Consider the following 23,136-nt stretch of genomic DNA (forward strand, 5'->3'; position numbering starts at 1 on the left):
ATGGAAGAATTAAATATGTGAAGTAGACAATATTGATTTTAATGCTTTAAAAGACATAATCTCTATCTCAGAGCCTTCTCCTCATGGGTGTGGCTAGAGAGGGACCCCAGAAACCAGACCCCTCTGGTCCCAAGATTATAAAGCTCCAAGCAACTTCCTCTCGCCCTTTTTGCTCCTGTTGGCTCGTGGTCCTGTGTCTTGTCCTGTTACTCTTGTTCCTGAGTCCTCTGAGTTCTCTTCCCCCCTTGGGGGGGGGGAGGGTTGGCCACATGGCCTGTCCCAGGTTCTGCTGTCAGCTTATGCAGCCTGAACCTCTTCTGAAGTCCTGAGCCATCAAGAAAGGCCTTATTGTGTACTGGGCCGCAGAACGCCGCCAGTATCACCATGCTGATCCCGCGCTGCACTGAACGTGCCGAAGAAGCCGAATCCAGCAACCTTTAAAGGAGACTTTGCACAAAAGACACTCCCGAACGACGTCTGGCAAAACTGCCACAGACTTCACCCCAGCCAGAGAAAGGGGGGTGAAGATGAAGATGATTCAGCTTCCTGCTGAGCCAGAGAGGGAGATGGAGAAACCCGATTCAAGCCGAATCGGCCACGAGGGACGAAAGCTGTCCTGAAAAGGCCCGAGCGCCAAAAGAGAGCCTGCGGCCACACCCATCAGATGATCATCAGGTGATACAATTACATCTCCCATGTGTTGATGCTTGATGCTAAATTAACTAGGATTAATTAACATTAAACCTAAACCTAAATCTTTTAAAATTAGAATTACTTTTGAATTGCTTCACAATCTTCCTTGGTGCCCTTTTAAACTCTCAACTGCTGAACGATGCATTAGTCATTAAATCCCATTTAATTCTAAACATCAAAGAAATCAGTCACAGATACCATCTACAATGTGGTCCGTTGTCATTCATGTATTGTTCATCGTTGTATTCATTGTCCCTGTTTATTTCTTCATTGATATTCCACTTAGAAGTAGTTAAATAAACCTTTCATTTATAAAGACCTTGATCCATGTGATTTGTGTGTGTATAAAATGGTAAAGTCACTGTACACCATGTCCAAGAACCTCGTAGCAACCCTGAGATCATGAGCCTAAAGTCATTAATAACTAATTATAAGTTTTCCCTGTTTTATCAAAATTGGGTGGCGTCCAACACTGAATTTAAGGTAAACCTAAATCCTTTTGCTATTAATTAGTTATTAATCTTGCTACCCCTTTAACGCTACACAGTTTTCCTGTTTTCATAACCAGGTGTTTTGTGCTGCTGTCGTCTGGAGTCCTCCTCTCCTCCGCAAAAGCGAAAAAAGTTTCACTGACTCTCTCATAGAGAAGAGCTGGAATCCTGTAAACCCAATTACCATCAGATTTAAAGACAGTTTGTTTCTGTGGTTGAACACTACTTGAAGATGTGCATCCCATGCTCGGTGTAAAGTTATCATAGAATAGGTAAGGAAGAAAGAGTTGCAGTGTGTGTGCCTGAAATGATTAAAGAGTGTTTGCTCAGGCTTTTATAAGACCGGGTGTTGCAGTTGGCAAATAAGGGAGGGAGTCATTGTTCATTTCCTAAGAAGTGGGTCGTTTAAGAAAACAAAGGTACTATGGGCGTTGATTTCAACAGTTCCTCATTGTGTCCACTTCCTGACTAGATCAGAACTGAAACAAGTGTAGTTTATTATTTAACCAGGATGTCAGTTCCCTGTTCATTAGAAGCTATTAAAATTCATCTCTAACTTTATAAATCGTCTTTTCTGCCACGACACTGCAACATTTTCAGATCTCCCTCTCCAAAAGCATCAAGACTAATGGAAACGCACAGCTATTTCCTGTTTTGATTTATATGAGTCACTGTTGTGTTCCATTGAAAACAGTAGGCAGTTTTTATTCTTTATTAATCGCCACAAGTTTTGGATCAAAACAATGACAAACACAGGAACTAATCATATACAGCTTATACATGCTTTTAAGCATGCAAAATGTATTTGTAAAATCAGAGAACCAATAAAAAACCTCTTATAACATGATAATTGTTGACTAAAAGCTTTCTTGATTCTTCACACTTGATAAACTTCATAAAAAGTGTCAGTAAAGCACCTTTTGAATGACAAATATTCAATGTATGTATGTAAATATCTTGTTTGATTCAGTGTAAATCATTAGAACTTTATTACTTATTCAGCAGCTGTAAATATGATTTCAGTACAACATAATTCCTTTTGTTACACGCCAGGTTTCTTTGAAGTCTCATATGAGTGCACAGAATGTTGTTTGTGATATTGCCATTGAGAAAGGTGTCATGTAAGAGTAATAGAATATTACTCTTCAATGCCCTGCTTGACTTCATTGTAGCTGAAAATCTTGTAGGCTATCCGCTCAGTTATTTCCTCCTCACCACACTCCATCAGACAAACAAACCATCCGTCACCGATATAAGCCAGGTCTGAGTAAGCACTGGGCCCAGGGTTAATTATCCAGCGTTTGCTCCAACTGTTTGGATCACTTGGAAGTTTATTCAAATACACCCCTAAATCGGTCCGTTTTAACTGCTCGCTCGGGTGGGTGAAGAGCAGCCACTTGTTTGGTTTCTTGCTCAGGTCATCATCTGCTTGAGACTCGTCACTTTGAGCTGGAAAAGACACCACACTTCCCTGACAGCCTCCACCTGTTTCAACAAGCTTCTCAGCAGGCGGGAGGGTGATAAAATCAGCTCCAACATTCTTATCAAGTGCTTCCACTCGATAGCCTCCCTTACTGCGGGCATTGCAGTAGATGTTGCTTTTTTCAGCATCATCAAAAAATTCTGCCATTACACACTCAAGTGTCTCATTTTCAAGCATTTTGCCTAACTTCCATTTTTCACCTGAAGCCTCTCTATAGAGGGAAAGCGCATGTGGAGTCACTTTAGAACGTCGGTAGCAGCATAGACAGTATGAGCTGCCGGAGGAAGCATAAGCATACATTGGAACAATCAATCTACCATCATCTGTCTGAAGACCATGGCCCGGCCCAACGGCAAATGTGGCCCAGCTCTGGATTTCCTTCAGTTCGGCAGTCAGATCAGTGATTGCACTCCAACTTTGGCCGCCATCATTAGTTGTGATGTAGCAGAGACGGGCTTTGTTGCAGCCCCAGTGTATCTGCCACCGCTCTGAGACAGTGCATTTAACACGGATGAAGAAGAGGAACAGTGTTTTGCTTGTTTTCTCATACACCGGGCAGGGGTTCATGGGACGGTAACATCCATGATTTGCCTCCTCCACCACTTTGAGGCCAGACCACTAGAAGAGACATTATTCAGAGATGTGTAAATAAGACAAAGCAGCCTGGTGTGGTTAAAGGTAATTCTGCCAGGAAACAATCACTTTAAAAGTTTACCTCAATTGTCATCGAGTCCTTCTTCAGTTTTCCTGTGTTCATAACCAGGTGTTTTGTGCTGCTGTCGTCTGGAGTCCTCCTCTCCTCCGCAAAAGCGAAAAAAGTTTCACTCTCTTTCTCATAGAGAAGAGCTGGAATCCTGTAAACCCATTTACAATCAGATTTAAAGACAGTTTGGTTCTGTGGTTGAACACTACTTGAAGATGTGCATCCCATGCTCGGTGTAAAGTTATCATAGAATAGGTAAGGAAGAAAGAGTTGCAGTGTGTGTGCCTGAAATGATTAAAGAGTGTTTGCTCAGGCTTTTATAAGACCGGGTGTTGCAGTTGGCAAATAAGGGAGGGAGTCATTGTTCATTTCCTAAGAAGTGGGTCGTTTAAGAAAACAAAGGTACTATGGGCGTTGATTTCAACAGTTCCTCATTGTGTCCACTTCCTGACTAGATCAGAACTGAAACAAGTGTAGTTTATTATTTAACCAGGATGTCAGTTCCCTGTTCATTAGAAGCTATTAAAATTCATCTCTAACTTTATAAATCGTCTTTTCTGCCACGACACTGCAACATTTTCAGATCTCCCTCTCCAAAAGCATCAAGACTAATGGAAACGCACAGCTATTTCCTGTTTTGATTTATATGAGTCACTGTTGTGTTCCATTGAAAACAGTAGGCAGTATTTATGCTTTATTAATCGCCACAAGTTTTGGATCAAAACAATGACAAACACAGGAACTAATCATATACAGCTTATACATGCTTTTAAGCATGCAAAATGTATTTGTAAAATCAGAGAACCAATAAAAAACCTCTTATAACATGATAATTGTTGACTAAAAGCTTTCTTGATTCTTCACACTTGATAAACTTCATAAAAAGTGTCAGTAAAGCACCTTTTGAATGACAAATATTTAATGTATGTATGTAAATATCTTGTTTGATTCAGTGTAAATCATTAGAACTTTATTACTTATTCAGCAGCTGTAAATATGATTTCAGTACAACATAATTCCTTTTGTTACACGCCAGGTTTCTTTGAAGTCTCATATGAGTGCACAGAATGTTGTTTGTGGTATTGCCATTGAGAAAGGTGTCATGTAAGAGTAATAGATTATTACTCTCCAATGCCCTGCTTGACTTCATTGTAGCTGAAAATCTTGTAGGCTATCCGCTCAGTTATTTCCTTCACACCACACTCCATCAGACAAACAAACCATCCGTCACCGATGTAAGCCAGGTCTGAGTAAGCACTGGGCCCGTGGTTAATGATCCAGGGTTTGCTCCAACCATTTGGATCACTTGGAAGTTTATTCAAATACACCCCTAAATCGGTCCGTTTAGACTTGTCGCTCGGGTGTGTGAAGAGCAGCCACTTGTTTGGGTTCTTGCTCGGGTCACCATCTGCATGAGCATCTTCACTTTGAACTGGAAAAGACACCACACTTCCCTGACAGCCTCCACCTGTTTCAACAAGCTTGTCAGTAGGCGGGAGGGTGATAAAATCAGCTCCGATATTCTTATCAAGTGCTTCCACTCGATAGCCTCCCTTACTGCGGGCATTGCAGTAGATGGACTTGAGGCCTGTGTCATCAGACACCTCTGCCATTTCACATTCAAGGGATATTTTTTGAAGCCTGTTGCTAAATTGCCATGTTTTGCCCTGATCGTCGCTGAACAGATAGAGTGCATAAGGGGTACAACAATAAAACAAGCATGTGGGGGAGCAAGGATAATAAGCATACATTGGAACAATCAATCTACCAGCTTCTGTCTGAAGACCATGGCCCGGCCCAACGGCAAATGTGGCCCAGCTCTGGATTTCATCCAGTTTGTCAGTCAGATCAGTGACTGCACTCCAACTTTGGCCGCCATCATTAGTTGTGATGTAGCAGAGACGGGCTTTGTTGCAGCCCCAGAATATCTGCCAACACTCTGAGACAGTGCCTTCAACACAGATGAAGAAGAGGAACAGTGTTTTGCTTGTTTTCTCATACACCGGGCAGGGGTTCATGGGACGGTATCCTTCAAGATGTGCCTCCTTTACCAGTTTGAGGTCGGACCACTAGAAGAGACATCAGTCAGAATATAAACCACACACACTAGTAAGGATCAGTTTGGGAGTAATATCTCTACCAGACATCTACCAATAAAACGTTTGTTGGTTGGTATAATTACCGTAACTGTCACTTCATGGGTGGTTTCATCCTTGTTCAGTTGTCCTGTCCTCATGACCAGTGCTACTGCGCTGGCATCATTTGAAGTCCTCCTCTTCTCTGCAAAGGCCATCAGAATTTGTCTGTCTCTGTCATAGAAAAGAGAAGGAATCCTGTACACCTCTGTCTCCGTGGAAACAAAGACGGTTTCTTCTTCTTTCACCGGTTCATAATGATGTGATGGTTTGTTGCCCATGTCTGTGTGTAAAATGATCACACAACATAAGAGAAAGTATGCAGCTTCCCACTCTCTGATTGCCAAAGCTCAACGGCTGTGGGATTTTATCAGGTTAGGTAGTACAGTGTGTGAATGAGGGAGGTGTCTTTACTACACACATTAAAAACTTACCGGCTAAACACTGATAACTCTGCTTTTATCTACGTCAAGATTGGTTAATCATACACGGTGGACAAGCCTACTCTTTTGTATTTTGTATTACACAATCTGTGTATCACTTCACATTTGGCCTTAGCCATCATTAAATGAGGTCTCTATGAAGAAAAGGTCAGAGGACAGCCCTGCAAAGATACAGAAACAAACAAAAGCAACCCAGAGAATAAAAAGAGGAAAAGACACTGCAGGCTGAACGATGGAATGCCAACAAGAGGAGAAAGGGGTACCAAAGCTGATCATCTTTTCATTAGCTGGCCCATGTGTCTTGTGCCTTTAAATCAACATGCATCAATAAGAAATGTGTGATTCGTTTGAGTTCTGATAAGTCAGAAGAGTGAAGTCAAGGTGTATTGAGATACTCATGGTAAAATGATACATGATGTGATGATTGATCTTTTAATGATTTATGAAAAAATTAAAAAATAAGAACGAAATACTTAGTTTAGTCAAATTTATTTGGATTAAAAAGTAATTTATTTAACTTGTGACCTTAGTGTATGCAATCAATGTACAGGGAAGTGAAAGTGCTGATTGCAAGTATCGAATAAGCCATGTAGGCACAAATGGCTACATGGCATAATCGAAACAGAAGGTTTATTGAAAGTTCAGAAGAAGAAAAAAAAGTATCTCAAGTATCACCAGATCAACCTCATGCTTACCAGTAATCTAATGTAGGATGTCATTGAAGGACAGCAAAAAGAGTGTGCCAACCCTTACTTTCAGACAAGAACTGAACAGTTCATCGAATGCTGGGGGATGCCCCAACACTGACAAAGAAACTACCCATCTTGAGAACCTGAAGCAGCCAAAAGGACTAGTTTCTTGAAACACCAGCTGGCGCACCTTGGAAACATCTTCGGTGATAAACCCAGGCTCACAGGGTGTTTCTGGCCTTTGATTATCAGACACCTTCACCCTTTTTTGCAGTTTCTGTGATGTTCTTGGTGGCTCTTCTCTCCCGCAACCCTTGGATGCCCAGTAGTGTCTGGTGTAGAGACCAGTCTGCCCCTGCAGCCCACCTCAGTGGGTTCGCAGCTGGCCCTCCACCCATGGCTTCTGCACTCTGCCACCAGGTCGAGATATTTGGCCCTCTTGTGCTTGTGGGCCCCCTCCATTCAGTCTTCCCAGGGGATAGTGAATTCCATCATGACCACCCGCTTGGATGACTCCAATGTTAGAACCAGATCTGGCCTAAGTGTTGTCCTTGCAATGTGGTGATGTAGTGCTCAGTGTTGAGCTGCTATTTGCTGTGCTGGATACCCGTGCAGATGGTGTCAGCTACTGCCTTCGGCACATGGTCATGCCACCCCTTGTACCCCCCCTCTCCTAGGGCTTTCAGGCAGCAGCTTAGGTTATGCTCCAGGGAACCTCTCTTCAGGCACAGTGAGCATGCTGGCCTGTCGACTAGACCCCAGCAATGCAGGCTGGACGGACATGGCAGGACATCATACACTGCTTTGATCAGGAACTTGAGTCTACCTGGTTCTGACTTCCAAAGTTCCATCAATGTGATCTTACGGGCAGCTGTGTGGTCCCAGTTAGTCCAAGCTCCCTGTCTGTACATTGCTAAGGTCATGCTGCAGCTCTTCTCCTCAACCTCCCACAGAATCTCCCCCCGCTAACAGCCGATGTTTCTCTCTCCCCTGGGCTTTGTCATACCGAGGTCTTCTGACTACTGTCCAGCCTGGCTCATCCTGCTGCCACCGTGCCCACCAAGATGCCTTAGCCCTGCTTCTGCCTGTTCGACTGCCTCTTGCGCCTACCTCTTCTTCCTAGTCCCAATCAATATTCCTGCTGAGGAGACTCTGTTGTCAATTGAGTCTCTGTAGTGTAGTACCTCTCTGACTCTGGAAACCTTAAAATCCTCAGTTTGGCCGGAGAAAGGAAGCTGCAGCTTGTTGGATTAAAAAGTAATTTATTTAACTTGTGACCTTAGTGTATGCATTCAATGTACAGGGAAGTGAAAGTGCTGATTGCAAGTATCGAATAAGCCATGTAGGCACAGATGGCTGGGAAAATTACACCATAATCGAAACAGAAGGTTTATTGAAAGTTCAGAAGAAGAAAAAAAAGTATCTCAAATATCACCAGATCAACCTCATGCTTACCAGTAATCTAATGTAGGATGTCATTGAAGGACAGCAAAAAGAGTGTGCCAACCCTTGCTTTCAGACAAGAACTGAACAGTTCATCGAATGCTGGGGGATGCCCCAACACTGACAAAGAAACTACCCATCTTGAGAACCTGAAGCAGCCAAAAGGACTAGTTTCTTGAAACACCAGCTGGCGCACCTTGGAAACATCTTCGGTGATAAACCCAGGCTCACAGGGTGTTTCTGGCCTTTGATTATCAGACACCTTCACCCTTTTTTGCAGTTTCTGTGATGTTCTTGGTGGCTCTTCTCTCCCGCAACCCTTGGATGCCCAGTAGTGTCTGGTGTAGAGACCAGTCTGCCCCTGCAGCCCACCTCAGTGGGTTCGCAGCTGGCCCTCCACCCATGGCTTCTGCACTCTGCCACCAGGTCGAGATATTTGGCCCTCTTGTGCTTGTGGGCCTCCTCCATTCAGTCTTCCCAGGGGATAGTGAATTCCATCATGACCACCCGCTTGGATGACTCCAATGTGAGAACCAGATCTGGCCTAAGTGTTGTCCTTGCAATGTGGTGATGTAGTGCTCAGTGTTGAGCTGCTGTTTGCTGTGCTGGATACCCGTGCAGATGGTGTCAGCTACTGCCTTCGCCACTGCTGAGAGCTGTGTTTTTTGACACCCGGACAAACTAGTACCCTCTAGCCCCAAGCGGGCCTGAAAGGCTGCTGGACATGTTACAGAAGATAGGAAAAAAATATAATTGTTTGAATGATTCTGTTTGATTGCATGAATAATCTTTGACTGATACCATCCATATTATTCTGCTGTAATGTTCTGCATACTGACATAAAGCTCCATTTTTCGACATTTTCTAAAGGATAAAGGATTTCTTTAAGTGATCACATATATTCCCATAGGTGATGGAAAAATACAGATTGTGTGAGACTAAACTCCATAGAGACATATAAGGCTCTTAGTATTTCCATCATTTGTGCGGGTGCGTGCAGATCTGTGTGGGTTCCTGAGTCATTCACTATCCCTCAGGTGGTTGATAATAATTGATTAGATATGCCCTGTCTCCAAGGTGTATTTTGAAAACTGAGGGGTCATTGAGCTCTTTGCCTTATTTAACTAAATGTTTTACATGCTAGGATGCTGTGCATTCCTGTCCCTGCATCACCTGTCCAACAGTGACGACAAATAATGTTTTATTTTGGTTATCATGTTTTTTTTTCTTCCTTTTTTAAAATTCCAGTTTGTGTTTACCTGCTTAGGATCCATCTTTGTTTTTATCGCTGCCAATTTATAATCTCATTAAGGGTCAGATAACACTCCCATGTACTTTGCCTTTAATTCTTATCGTTTCCAGTGTTCTACTTTTCATTGGGTTATAATATTTATTACTCTGTTTACTATTTGGAGAGCTGTGTTGTTGTGAGGTAAACAAAATGAGTACTCTCTTTCGAATATGAATTTACAGTGGGTATCTGCTTCTATATGCCTTTGTCTCTCTCTTTACTGTTAGACTTCTGCATGTACAGATTCTGTCTGGTGTTTGTCCCAACAGGTAAAGCTTTTATGACTAAGTGGGCCCAAATTTTATTTCCTAAAACGCAATTGGCTGGATGACACTATCAAATATTTTAAGCCGAATATAATTGGAATTTTTAAATTATACTTTCTCTTAATTAAATGTAGAGCTCTTCAGTCTTTGTCTTTACAGGCGTCCACTGCCATGTTAAAACTTTTTGATGCTGTTATGGTTATACAAAGGTCAGTGCAATGACAATGATATAATTATTCATGGGTAAACTGGTAAAAGTGTCATATCTCCTGCCGGGGCCCAGTTTTGACTGCAGTTTTCTACTACGTCCGACTGTTTCTGTAGTCATTGTTTAGGACAATGAGGACATTGTTATCAGCAGATCATAAAACAGACACCTCACCTCTCTATCTAGGAGGGGGAGGCCTGGAGCAGCACATTTAACCAACTGAACAAGTTAACTTTTATACACATTCAACAAAGTAGGATTTAAATATTAACCCTTCCGAACTTGTTTTACTGGATGTTTTTAATTTCAACACGGATCAGCAATAACATTATGGCCACCAGCCCTGATTGTTCGAGACATGGACTACACTAGACCTTTGAAGGTGTGCTGTGGTTTCTGGTATCTAAGACGTTAGCAGCAGATCCTTTAAGTTTGAGATCTGGGGAATTTGGAGGCCAAGTCAACACCTTGAACTCGTTGTCGTGTTCCTCAAACCATTCCTGAACCATCTCTGCAGTGTAGCAGGGCGCATTATCCTACTGAAAGAGGCCACTGTCATTAGGGAGTACTGTTTCCATGAAGGGGTGTACTTAGTCTGTAATAATGTTCAGGTATGTGGTACATGTCAAAGTACACACATCCACATGAATGGCAGGACCCAAGGTTTCCCAGCAGAACATTGCCCAAAGCATCACACTGCCTCTGCCGGCTTGCCTTCGTCCCATAGTGCATCCTGGTGACATGTTTCCCAAAGTGACCCACACGCACCCGGCCATCCACATGATGTAAAAGAAAAAGTGATTCATCAGACCAGGCCACCTTCTTCCATTGCTCTGTGGTCCAGTTCTGATGCTCACATGCCCATTGTAGGCGCTTTCAGTGGTGGACAGGGTCAACATGAACACCCTGACTGGTCTGCGGCTACACAGCCCTGACGCAACAACATGTGATGCTCTGTGTGTTCTGACACCTTTCTATCAGAACCAGCATTAACTTTTTCAGCAGTTTGAGCTACAGTAGCTCTTCTGTTGGATCGGACCACACAGGCCAGCTTCTATGAACCTTGGCCGACCGTTACCCTGTCCTTCCTTGGACCACTCTTGGTAGGTACTGACCACTGCAGGCCGGGAACACCCCACAAGAGCTGCATTTTTGGAGATGCTCTGACCCAGTCGTCTAACCATCACAATTTGGCCCTTGTCAAAGCTGCTCAAAACCTCACACTCCATTTTTCCTGCTTCCAACACGTCAACTTCAAGGACAAAATTTTCACTTGCTGCCTAACATATCCCACCCACTGACAGGTGCCATTGTAAAGAGATACCACCTGTCAGTGGTCATAATGTTAGGCGGTGATAGGTGTATCTGCTAATTAGATTGTAAAGGGTATATACGGGGCTGGTGGTGCAGTGAGAAGAAAGGGCTGGAGGAAACTGTGTGTTCTATGTTAATCACAGTGTATACTTTATAACCTGCATTACCTGTGTGTTTCATGCTTAGTTAGCAAGCACACTAGCATTAGAGGGAGAGGGTTGTCCTGACCTGTGAAAATGAGCGTGTATAGGGGGAACTAGTTTGTCCTTCATATAATACTGAGCCTGATACCACGTTATCATCAGGGAGAGTCTCTAATGACTCTCTGTCTGGGTGTCTGGCGCCAGCTCACGCAGGTGAGATAAAGGTTGGCAAGAGTTTTTTAAACTTTGTGGTTTGTCCGTGCAGATTTTCAGAAAGTTTTTATAGATGTTACCATTTTGGCTCCGTATAATTGTGGTTGTTACACATATCCCGGAATTGATTTTGATGAATCAGATTCCCAATATATTTTTGTTTCTTGTAGGTTTATTTATTTATTTTTGTTCCTAAATGTAATTTCATGTATTTCAATGTTCTCGTACCCAATCCGTAGGGCTGTGTTCATTGGTTTGGTTTTCATTTGATATTTTTATCAGGTATTTTCTTTTGTTCTTCTATTCTTGAACAGACCAGTTGTCAAAGGTTTGTCAGTTTACAGGCTTCATATCATCATATCATATCATCAGTGGTCTTGTGTACACCTTTTCCGGTTCTGCATCTTAGGTCATGTTTTGCTTTTTCCTGTTTTTTTTCTATTTCCTGTTTTATTTTGTGTTGCTTACCTCTCTCTCCCATTTCAGATCCTCCACTTCCTGCCCTCGTGTGTTTCCCACCTGTGTGATTGTCTGCCCCGCCCAGATTGTTTCCACCTGTATCTTACTGTCTCCTCTTCACCTTAGTAGTCTTTATCTTAGTATGTAGTGTCTCCCCTTCCTTCTGTGCCAGTTCGTATTCATCCCTTGTGTCAAGCTTTCCTGCCTTAGTCTCTTGTGTATGACTGTGTAGGTATATATCTTTCCTGGTTTTTGGACTTCGACCTAGCCTGTTCCCTTTTTTGGATTTGTTTGCCTGTGCCTTTGCATTACCCTTTTGCCAAGTAAAGACTGTTTACTTCAATCCTGAGAGATTGTCGTGCTTGTCCAATCACCTCATCACCTATGGTTCTGTGGTTGTTACAACACCATCTGTTGTCGGGACTATTTTGGTCATATATTGACATTTATCAGATCAAGTTCTTGTCAGTTATTAATTTGTCTCAACTGTCTGGGGCCCATCTGTGAGAAGAATTTGAACCACACAGCTTCAGGGCTCCCTCTTTGTGCCTCTTGTTTGACTTGAGAGATTACAAAACGTATGTATTGCTTGTGGTGAAAAAGAGGTGATTGCTGGCTGATGGTTACTTCACACAGTGCAGGGCTCCATGTCTTGTGTAGTTCTGTACAGCAGGTCGAAGTGCTGAGGAGTACCAAACATTTGGCTGTCCCTCCGTGGGTTAATGACATCACAAAAAGATGCCGTTAGTCCATTCAGATCTCCAGTTTAAAGCATGTTTCTCTGTACAGGGACTGTAGGGACTAAATCCCATCAGCTACATGTATGTCACATTGGACACCAACTGTGTGACTCTTATCTCAGTTTACTCACTTCCATACATTTAAGCCATGCCCTGAACCTGTGTACACTGGCTGCATACCGGGCAGGAGATGGGCCAACAGGAAAGTGATGTGTATATTTTGGAGGTGCATCACCTTCAAGCTCAACTAATCATATCAATTCTTGGGAAATCGGGCAATTTCTTTCATTGACATTTAAAGGAAACTCAAATGGAATGGAAATTCAAGCTGTGATAAAGTCTTTGTGAGGAATGATTCATCTTAGATGGTTGATAACTTGAGAAAAACAGCCTCGTACTGGGTCAGAGAGTAATCGAGATCTGTTGTAAATTACGCTCCCTGCAACACTCTGCTGTATGCTGCGCTGTGCGCCACCCTGCAGCCCATAAATATCACATATATCCCCCTTTTCCTCTCCTCCTCCCCTTTCCCTGCTTCTCCTCCCTCCTGCCTTCTCTACCCCGCTGCTCTGTATCCACTCCTGCCTCCAGTGCTCATAAAAAAGTGGAGCTGACAGGTGCTGGAGACCCAAGCCAGGGATACAAGAGTCAGAGCGATCATTAATGAGCTCTGGCTTGATAACTCTTGAATATTTTTGCATCAAATAAATCCGCGCTTTAGATTCATTCCAAATATACTCACACCGACAGCTGCCAGTTAACCTAAACTGACTGGTTTGAACTGGTTTTAAGCAAACAAGAGTGGGAGACATGAGTCAGCAAAAACAAACAGCTGTGAAGTGTTTTGATTTTCATTGGAACCAGCGCATTTCTCCACTCATGCCAACTTTTTAAGAGCCAGCATCCCTAAATTGGGATCCGGTCAGCAGTAGTGTAGAAGTTAAGGCAAAGTAGGAAGGAGCCAGCGAGGTCAGTGTCAATAGCAGCTTTGTTATTTCAGGACGTTCTGTAGAAATAATAGGAAAAGTGGGAGAACTTGGTTGTTTTTTTGCTGTTCGTTGACAAGCTTCCTATTGGAGAACGAGTTATACGGACCACCCTGGTTGACACACTACCCTTCACCCTCCCTTACTCTTTCCTCCGCTCATATGTGAGCCTGTGAACTTCTGTCTTCTGAGTTGCCTGCCTCGGCTCTCTTCGTTCATTTTGTCTGTGTGCGTCATGCTGGTGTTGCAAGTTGTTAATGGCTCCTGCAGTTCAAGCAAATCAGATCTTCATTACCTCACCAGCACAACCACCCTCGCTGTTGCTCGGCCAGCCAGCTCACATGGAACGGATTATTTTGTGAATGTGGACTATGAACAGTGTTTGTCATCTGACCTCTGTACAAGGAAGTACCCAGCATTGCAGAGCAGGAAGTAGGCATTGACAATACTAACTCCCCTCTAGGGGGAATTAATAGAGGTGGGATATGGGTACACACCATATTTAGCTGCATCACCTTGGAAAAGTACACCTTTGCACCAGTCCAAATTAAGCATCACTGTCAGAGTCCGACAACACTCGTTGGGTTATTTGGTCTCTCATGTCATGTTTTTTACTAAGCATATCTTTTGTTTTAACAATCTCTAAAAGGCTTCATGAAGACAGGTGATAGAGTGTGTGTCTCTAAGGAGCAGGGCGTTCTGGATGCACACAGGACTTTCACCACTGTTCATGTCTCGTGTGTAGCCAAGCAAAAATGTTAATTAACTAATTTTATCCCAAACCCTTTTCCTAAAACTTGACTACATTTTTAAAATGCGGTTAACATTGTGAAATTGTTGCAGTTTGGTAAGGTATAGTCCAGTGTTGTGACCAGGTCATCTTTGCTCAGTCACAAGTAAGTCACTGGGTCCAAGTCTCAAGCAAGTCTCTAGTCATTTTTTCTGGCATTTTTTCAAGTCAAGTCGAGTCCTTAGTTAAGGCAAGTCAAGTCCCAAGTCAAGTCACTTTTTTCCCACCCAAGATGCAGCACTCTAACCTGTAGTATCCGGTCTTTATAAAGAGAAAAGACAAGGTGTTAGTAGCTCCTCTAATGATGATATTATTGGCCAATTTATAACCTGTTCAAAAAGTATGACAATGAATTGTATCTATATTATCTTGGCACAGATGCAGCCATGATGATGGTCTGATCTGAGACAGTATTGAGTAGCGAGTGCGACTGATGAGGCTTCTCTTTGGGGAAAAACATCAAACAGCGGGGTCCTTTGATGTTGCGTGTCGCCATAGCGAGGAGTTTGACTGACAGCCAGTCATCTTTGAGCTTTTTGAGTCGTCCAATCATGATTCCCAGTTTGCTCTGCATCCATACTTGATAGTTAGACAGAAACTTGACAACACTGAGTTTTATCATTTTATATTTAACAGCTAACATTCAAAGTCATGAACACACTCAAATCATTCGAGTCATCATGCCTCGAGTCAAGTTGAGTCTCAAGTCATATATATTTTGTCAAGTCGCAAGTCATCAAAACAGTGACTCGAGTCGAATCGAGTCCAAGTCACCAAGTCTCAAGTCCACATCTCTGGTATAGGCACCAGAAGCATTGAGGTTGAGCAGTAATAATCCATCAATGTTCACACAAGAACCATACAGTGGTGAAAGAGCAACGTTTTTCTGCAGATATCCAAATAAAACCCACTTTGCCCTGTGTGGCCATCACATCATTTCAACACATGCCACCACCACGTAATGCGGTGTTCAGAGGTTGTATCTGAGTCCATACACACAAATCTATTGATTGCATTTAGTGGTAATTTCACCAACTTCAAAAATACTGTGTTGAATGTTGCTGAGCTGTAGGAGCCACAGTATAAATGATATAGCCTTATATCTGACAGTTACCAAAGTAATATCATCCCATAGTTTTCAAATCCCCCTCCCCTATGCAACATCTTTGAACGTTGCTCATATTACCCCCGTGCTCATATTTGCACTTCAACAGCACCTCTCAGAAACTGTTTCCTGTGTTTTTCAAAGGAAACTGATCCAACAAAACGTCAGATGAGATTAATGACGGAACCAGGGAGCAATAATGTAGAACTAATCTTCAATGCATATCCCAATTACTGACAACCTGTAACAGAAACAAGTGAATAATATGCTGGTCAGAGTCATCTGTACAGGCTCAGCAAAGCGTCTTTGAACCGTACTCCGACAAAAGTTCACTCACAGCAGACGGCCTGGCTAAGTGGAGCTCTCTCAGAAACCACACAATGCGAGGATTCACTTCTTAAACAATGAGAAGACGAAACAATGGAGACGCACATGTGTGAAGAGGCCGGCTCTTTCATAAAAGCAAAGCTGAAAGACATGAAAGCTGAATACGTCTTAGCATATGGTTGCCAGATCTGCAGGAGATTTCCCATCATACAAATACAAACCTCTCTGGTTTTGAGTAAGGAAGGATGAATGGAAGAGTGATGACCAAGTGAGGGAGTCTGTTTCTTTTCAGAGTGGTGGGTGGCTTGTATGTGCGCGTGTGCATGTGTGCGCGCTGAGCTGTCTGTCATCTCTTGCACACAGGGAAAGATGACAGACAGCTTCATAAACAGTGATACACGCTTTGATTCAGTTGTTCATCTGGTTTGTGCTCCGTCGAGGAGAGATCCTGTCTGTCAGACTCTGTGTGCTTCATTGAAATGCTCATTATTTTTTATTTTTAGCCAAAGTTATGATTCATGAGAGGAAATTAAAGCAACATGAGAAAAAAAAAAAAAGCTTTAGCAAATGAAGGCTTTAATCAGAACTGGAGCCGACATTTTTATGCTGATTTGATATTTATTTGAATATATCTCAAAGTTGTCTCGGAAAGTTTGGAAAGGTGCTTCTCGCTGCTCAGTGTCGAGATATTCATCAGCATTGTTGCCAGGCCGCTGACAGACTCTCACCAGAGAAACTCATTCATTGATACCTCATGCCAGAAAGGAGGGATCCCAAACGTATCAGGATGTATGGAGAACACGGGTTTGATCAGTCGGCTTATCAGGGAAGCCCAAGAGAACAAAGAGAACCTAGTTGTGCTGAGCCTGGACCTTGCAAATGCCTACAGGTCCAAGCTGGTCTAGGAGGCACTGAACCGGCGCCACATGCCAAGCAAGTTCAGGTTCAGCTTCAGTCTTTGGCGCAAGCTCGAGAATGGAATTACTGGATGTACCATTTCAGTGCTCTTTTTGCATTAACCATTAACATGCTGGTGAAGTCTGCTGAGGCTCAGTGCAGAGGGCACCTCACTAAGTTTGGTGTTCAACAGCCACCCACTCGAACCTTTAATGGATAACCTGACAGTGACATCAACATCAGTCCCAGGGAGAAGGTGGATCCTATAGGGCCTTAAGGAGCTGATCACCTGGGCATTAGTTTCAAGCCAGCAAAGTCTACATCCCTGGTGTTCAGGAAAGGAAAGGCCATGGACAAGTTCTGCTTTGCACCCGGAAGCAATCAGATACATAGATACAGGTCTATAACTTAAAAGCTGGTAAAGAGCCTGGGGAAGGTGTTCGGCTGCAGGCTGGGTGAATCAGCAACTAACCATGAGCTGCAAGTCTGGCTAGCTGCAACACAAAACCTGCGTTGACATGCTAATCTCCGCCCCCTTTCCGGCGCAATGCTATGCTCCGTCGGTAGCATACTCCTCTGCAACTCCTTGCAATCTCAGCTACAATTTTCACCCGTTTTCGTCCAAGCAGCGCTCGGACATCGTTCCAAATTTGTCGCTGTCAAGTTTGATAAACAGACTGAATGAGTAATAGATCAAATAAAGACCTAACCACCGTAACATCTTCACTCTGGCGCGTTTGTGACGTCAGACGGTGATGCAGCAGAAAAGAGACCAACACGAGTAATCTCCACTGACAATGGGAACACAGATAATCAGCATTTATAAGTGGGTCTTCCCGGCCAGTAGTTCCATGAGTCTGTCCAGTTAGCTCTTCCCAAAGAGATGACATTGTCTTCATAAACCCACATACAAAGCTATGGTTGGCTTCACTGTTTGGAGGAAACATTCATCAGAGAACAAAAACAGAGATACGGATTTTTGCTTTTGTGTAAAATAATGCCAAATTGCAGCCGTCTCTGTATCCACCTGGAAGAGAGAGGATACCATTAGTTACACTGACAAATCACTGTGAGGCATTTGGTCCGGTTTTCAGCCCTAACTACCCACACAGGCCCACACACACTTTTTATACTGAAACTCTTTTCTATATTTAGAATCCAAGTAATTACATGAGATAACGTTGAGTTTTTAAAGGAATTCTGGCACTTTATTTTCCAACATTTATTGCTCCTTAACTTTCGCGAGAAAGCAACGCTTCGCTGCTCTGCTCGGAAAGAAAAACAACCATTAAAGCACCAAGTGGGATAAAACCTAATAGCACCCAATAACCATAGCATCAACAGAAATAACTTTGAACAGTTCCAGGTAACACACCTCGCCGTCGAAGCTATACTGAATGTGGATTCAGTTTACAGCTCTCCCTGTGTGTGTTTGCCTTCCACAGTCTACTGGTTTAACTCAATATCTCATTATGAGAGCGAGCGCTGAGGTCAGCTGAGCTGGCGAGGAGGAATATGAAGGATCAGGTAAAGGCTCTGTAGGGAAAAGGCAAAAGCAACGCATACTACAAAGTGGTGTACTTTATGTAACGTTCTTCGGCCAGGGACTCGTAAACACAGATTGTTTTCTGTCATTTAATTACATACTGTGAAACAAGCCACATCTTTATCCTGTTAAACTTTATTAATTTGGCCCCAGCTTTCATCCAGAGTTTATAGGTCTTGGAAATACCTGAACTCCAGAGGTGAGGTTTGTTGAACAGGACTAATCCACTGTTAGCTATGTAAACAGCTGTAAACCACACACACACACACACACACACACACACACACACACACACACACACAAGGTGCAGAGAAAAGAAACAGTGAATCTACAGGAAATAAACAAAAAACTCTTTAATTTAATATTTTATGTACAGGCCAAATACAGAAATCTCAATTTAGTCCATGAAGAAATTCTGGTGCAAATTGTAATCTTAGTAACATCACAGGTCAGTCTGAGGTATTTGTAACCTGCTCAGTGGATTTAACACGGTAGTTTTAGATTCAATATCAACAATCTAGTTCAGCTGGAAAACAAAAGAAGAATAATATTACAGTGTGTGGGACAGTGATAACTGTCACTGCGATCAGCGTATTCTTGGAAACAGTCAAAAACAGTCTCAGCCCGAGGTCAACTCACGAGCTGTCAACATTGTTTCTACTTTATGCACTTAAAGGACCTCTTGTACATTTTATTAAGGTGGAAAATTCCATCTCAACAAAAACCTTAAGATCAAAGACTCCAGGAAAGTTTTTTAACACAGTTCAATTTATTGTAACACAATTATTGTTCATGGTGAAATGACATTTTCGATATTGAAAGATGATTTCATCACATTGTGAGGCTGTTTTTGAAAGTAAAGTGTGACCTTTGATTGCAAGAAAAAGTAAGGGGAAAAAGTTGCCCGCTGTAGGAACCTGTGCAATATTCTTGGTGTGTATTTTCTGGTGTTTATAGATGTGTGTTCACTGTAGTTTGACCTGTGACCTGGCTTGTGGCTGTGTTATTTGTATTGTAAGTGGAGCATGAAATACTATTACACGCTTGATCTGGTCAGATTCAGAGAGTGTGTGTATATTTGTCCAGTATTATATGACGCACGGATGTCAAATGGGTGTGTATTTAGGAAGCACAGGTCAGCGTCCTTGATAAATACATGTCTTAGTGCCTGTTATCCATGAATGTTATCTTAATTATACAGCAACTACAAGTAAACATAGACCTTATCTAATCACTGCGTCTCACTGTGACTAATAATAATAATAATACATTTATTTTGTATAGCGATTTAAAAGGTACTTTACGTGAAATAAGAACAGAAACAACAAAGACAGAAAAACAAAGTAATAATCACTGTGTAACTGTGGTTTTAGGTGTTTTGGTCTAAAAGACGAAATCTTACAGCAAACTTTAAAAATGAAACAAAAACAAAATGTCCTGTGTGGCAGACCTGCTCTTGATTTAATTATGAACGTTCATTATTAAACCTGGAAAGTATTTTGGATCAGAAAATCAAAGGGCTCAGTATGCTCACTAACGTTTATGGAGCTTAACTGGTGCTCTACTAATTCAGTTGTCATTACTCTGCAGAAAGTGAATGCACCTGTTAACTTGTTTGACATTCCCAGACTCTACATTACAAAATGTATTTGTCGAATCAAATCAAACTTCCCATGAACAGTTGTACTGAGCAGAATGACATACATACTCACACAAACTGTGAAACGCAGGATGGTTTGAGGTTCAGCTAGAAAAGCTAAGAAAAGTAAGAATTAGTAAAAACAATATGATAAATATTACTCATTATGTTAGAAGAGGCCTTTGCCTTTGATGTTTTGCACATTTTTAGTATTTGTGGCAGAAACATTTTTGTACAGAAAGTTCTCAAGTTTATTTCTAACATGTGTGACACTAAAATCAGTAATTAAATCCGTCTTGTGTTCCTCTGTAAGTTTAACCTGTCTCATTCCCTCGTCGTCAACACCATAAAACACACACAGTTACTGGACATGTTTTGACAGGTGGTCATCACTGGTTTATTCTGCATAATAGCAGCCTGCAGAAGTTCCTCCGGGAGCGGAAGAAAAGACGAAGAGAGAGACGTGTGTGCGTGTGTGTGTGCGTGTGTGTGTGTGTGTTATGTATACCCAAATGACAGACAACCAGAGCAAACACGCATGCAAACATAAAAATAAGTAGAGAGAGTGATCGAGAAAGAAGGAGAAGAAGGCGGAGTGTTATTTCAGTCACAATGCATCCAGTTGTCACTGAGGCCTGCGACCGAAAGCCTTTTCATTCCCTCCTCTGTATTTCAAAAACCACCTCCGTCTGCTGGACAGCACATCTGGAGGACAGATGTCTATCTCTCCTCCATCTCATGTTTTCTCTCCCTCTGTACTTCTCTTCCCTTCAGGCAGGCCTGGTGTTAATCCCTCGCTCCTCCACCTGGGCCCGACCACCCACACACTGAGCGGAGCAGCGGCGGCCCACCAGCAGAGAGCGAGTGTGTGTGTGTGTGTGTTAGTGTGGTTTTGAGTTTGCATTACTCAACATCACACGGACAAGAGAGAACTGTTCTTAAATGTACACAGAAGCAATAAAAAATTATACTACATTATTTGTATAATGACTATAATTAATCCTGTTTATATGTATTTAATAGTTTTTAAAAATAATAATTAAACATGTGCTGGTTTTATAATTGTGATAAATATCACAGCAATCATTGCATCCCTCTGCCCTTTCATTATTTATGCTGCTTATCCAGGTCAAATTTCAAATTAAAAGCACTGCGCAAGTAGATGGATATAAATATGGACGCAAAACAACAGTGTGTTGTAAGGGAAAGCACTTAACTTTACTTTTTGTTCTCACTAAAAATGATAACCTTTAGTTTCACTGTGTTGATCCAGAGCTACAGGAGAGCACGTATTGGTCCGATTTGAACTTATAAGTCCAACTCAATTATATTTATTTTATACCGGAAATTTAACACTTCCGGGCCGTGTATTTAGCAGAAGAAGCACTGCCTGCGTCAATTGTACAGCTGATGATTAATTAACAGACTTGACGTTAAAGACGAGAATAATGGTGATTAAAATCATCCCACGCTTGACATAAAGAGAGAGAAAACTAAAGTCCCTTTCAATAATCAAGCTAGCGGCTTAGTTTAACACTTGGCCTCTGTCGCCATCTAGTGGTGAGAGGACGAAAGCATACAAACAGTGCAATGCAGGAAATTGTGGCTTGATAAGCATTCGGTTGCAAAGTTATTTGGTACACTTTGAACTGATACAACAGTTGTACAATAAATCATAAAGTTTGTAATAGTTTAGCTTTTGTTTAAACTGATTTATGGTGCTGTCGAACCGTTTAGCATTGTACAGAGTGGTGTTTTCAGAGTGTTGCTTGTGTTATTTAGCCTACTGTCATGATGATTAATAAGCTGGGGTCAGTTTAAGGAAGAGGGGCTCATGGCAGAGGCTTGGTTGTTCAAACTGCGGACTCTAAACTGAGCGGGCCTGCTGAGGGAACAGAAGAGAGTGAAATATCAGAACAGAGTCCTCTCTTTACATGCTGAGGTGCATTTGAACTAGAACCTCGAATCACAACTATACCAGTGTGACGACTCTGAGCCCATTTTCATTAATATGTGGGTCTATGCCATTCTGGGTGTTGTGGGCCATACGTGTAACTGTAATTGAACTCATGCATGCGATCATGCACTTTAAACCATTTAGGCCGTGGCTCCAGAGAGACAGATCCTGTGGTGAACTGAACGTGTTTTTTCTTTGTTTCATTTGTTTAATAACAAATTCTACATTAAAATATCTAAGAACAAATAGAGCTGTTATTTATGATGTATCAAACTGTGTCCAAACCCAGAGAAATCCATCATTTTATTCAAGGTGGTGTTTCATGTGGTCGCCTGTCTGCCAGGGAAACACAGGAAACACCAGCTGATGTCAGAGAGTGAGAGGAGGAAGTCAACAAGATGTTTACGTTAGCTAACGATACTGGGGGCTAAACATAATAGAAATAATGCTGTAATAAATGTTCTTGTGCATCAATATGATAACTGCCTGTATCATTAAATTACATTAGAGATACTTTTATTGTCCCCTTGGGGAAGACTTTCCTGGACTCAGTCACCAAAGTCACAATTCACAGTTCAGCACAGTTTCACCAAACAAGGAAACAATTTAACAGAAATTGATAATCCAGCGCTTACATCCGTTCTCACACCCAGATGGCACACGCATGCACGCACGCTATGTCACACTGTCCCAACATGTAACAGTCTCACACAGACTTTCTTCAGCAACTCCATTGTTTGTTAAGCAATAAAGACAACAACTCCCATGATCCGATTCTACTTCATAGCATCATCCAACTTTGTCTCTTGTTATCCTTTTGATTCAGAGACCCCGAGCAGCAGAAATAAGAAGACATAATTGCTGACCAGCCGATTTCAGAATGATGCAAAGGCAATTATACTCATAGATATTTACATGTTGTGACCTGGCTGGCAAAGTGTGGCATACACAGTGTATGTGCAAAATTAGAGGAGGGTGGTTCCACCCATCTACAGAAAAACATCAACACAACATGAACAACAAAAGTATTTCAGATAAGAAAACAAACTGCGTGTAGCTTTTATCCAAAGCAAACAATCAAGTCCAGCGCGGGGCGGCTCCAAACAGGAACTCCTATATTTTGAATTATGAGTGAAAAGAGAGTTAGAAAATGGAAAAGTGATGCTGTGTTTCCT

The 23,136-nt window shown here is 42.2% G+C and overlaps 2 protein-coding genes across 2 annotated transcripts; both read right to left on the reverse strand.

The window, feature by feature from the left end:
• Window positions 1-2,108: 2,108 nt before the first annotated feature.
• LOC138594926 (sialidase-3-like) lies at window positions 2,109-3,610 on the reverse strand. Its single transcript, XM_069666213.1, has 2 exons — window positions 3,383-3,610; window positions 2,109-3,285 (listed from the first exon to the last, which is right to left on the reverse strand). The coding sequence occupies exons 1-2, from the start codon at window positions 3,596-3,598 to the stop codon at window positions 2,323-2,325; spliced, it is 1,179 nt and encodes a 392-aa protein (XP_069522314.1). The 5' UTR covers window positions 3,599-3,610; the 3' UTR covers window positions 2,109-2,322.
• An 881-nt stretch (window positions 3,611-4,491) lies between these two features.
• LOC138594952 (sialidase-3-like) lies at window positions 4,492-5,786 on the reverse strand. The gene is made up of 2 exons (XM_069666242.1): window positions 5,553-5,786; window positions 4,492-5,439 (listed from the first exon to the last, which is right to left on the reverse strand). Exons 1-2 carry the CDS (start codon window positions 5,784-5,786, stop codon window positions 4,492-4,494), a joined length of 1,182 nt encoding a protein of 393 aa, XP_069522343.1.
• Window positions 5,787-23,136: the final 17,350 nt, after the last annotated feature.

This window comes from Semicossyphus pulcher, unplaced genomic scaffold, assembly GCF_022749685.1.
Source record: "Semicossyphus pulcher isolate SPU_LCO1_2020_fin unplaced genomic scaffold, fSemPul1.0.p SCAF_17, whole genome shotgun sequence".
NCBI lineage: Eukaryota > Metazoa > Chordata > Actinopteri > Labriformes > Labridae > Semicossyphus > Semicossyphus pulcher.

What these genes read in the sequence shown, in the direction of transcription:
- LOC138594926 (XM_069666213.1), bottom strand. Translation starts at nt 3,598, where the DNA reads ATGGGATGCACATCTTCAAGTAGTGTTCAACCACAGAACCAAACTGTC. An exon ending in AGGACTCGATGACAATTGAG is followed by an intron (nt 3,286 to 3,382) that starts GTAAACTTTTAA and finishes TGTCTCTTCTAG; the next exon opens with TGGTCTGGCCTCAAAGTGGT.
- LOC138594952 (XM_069666242.1), bottom strand. Translation starts at nt 5,786, where the DNA reads ATGGGCAACAAACCATCACATCATTATGAACCGGTGAAAGAAGAAGAA. An exon ending in CCCATGAAGTGACAGTTACG is followed by an intron (nt 5,440 to 5,552) that starts GTAATTATACCA and finishes TGTCTCTTCTAG; the next exon opens with TGGTCCGACCTCAAACTGGT.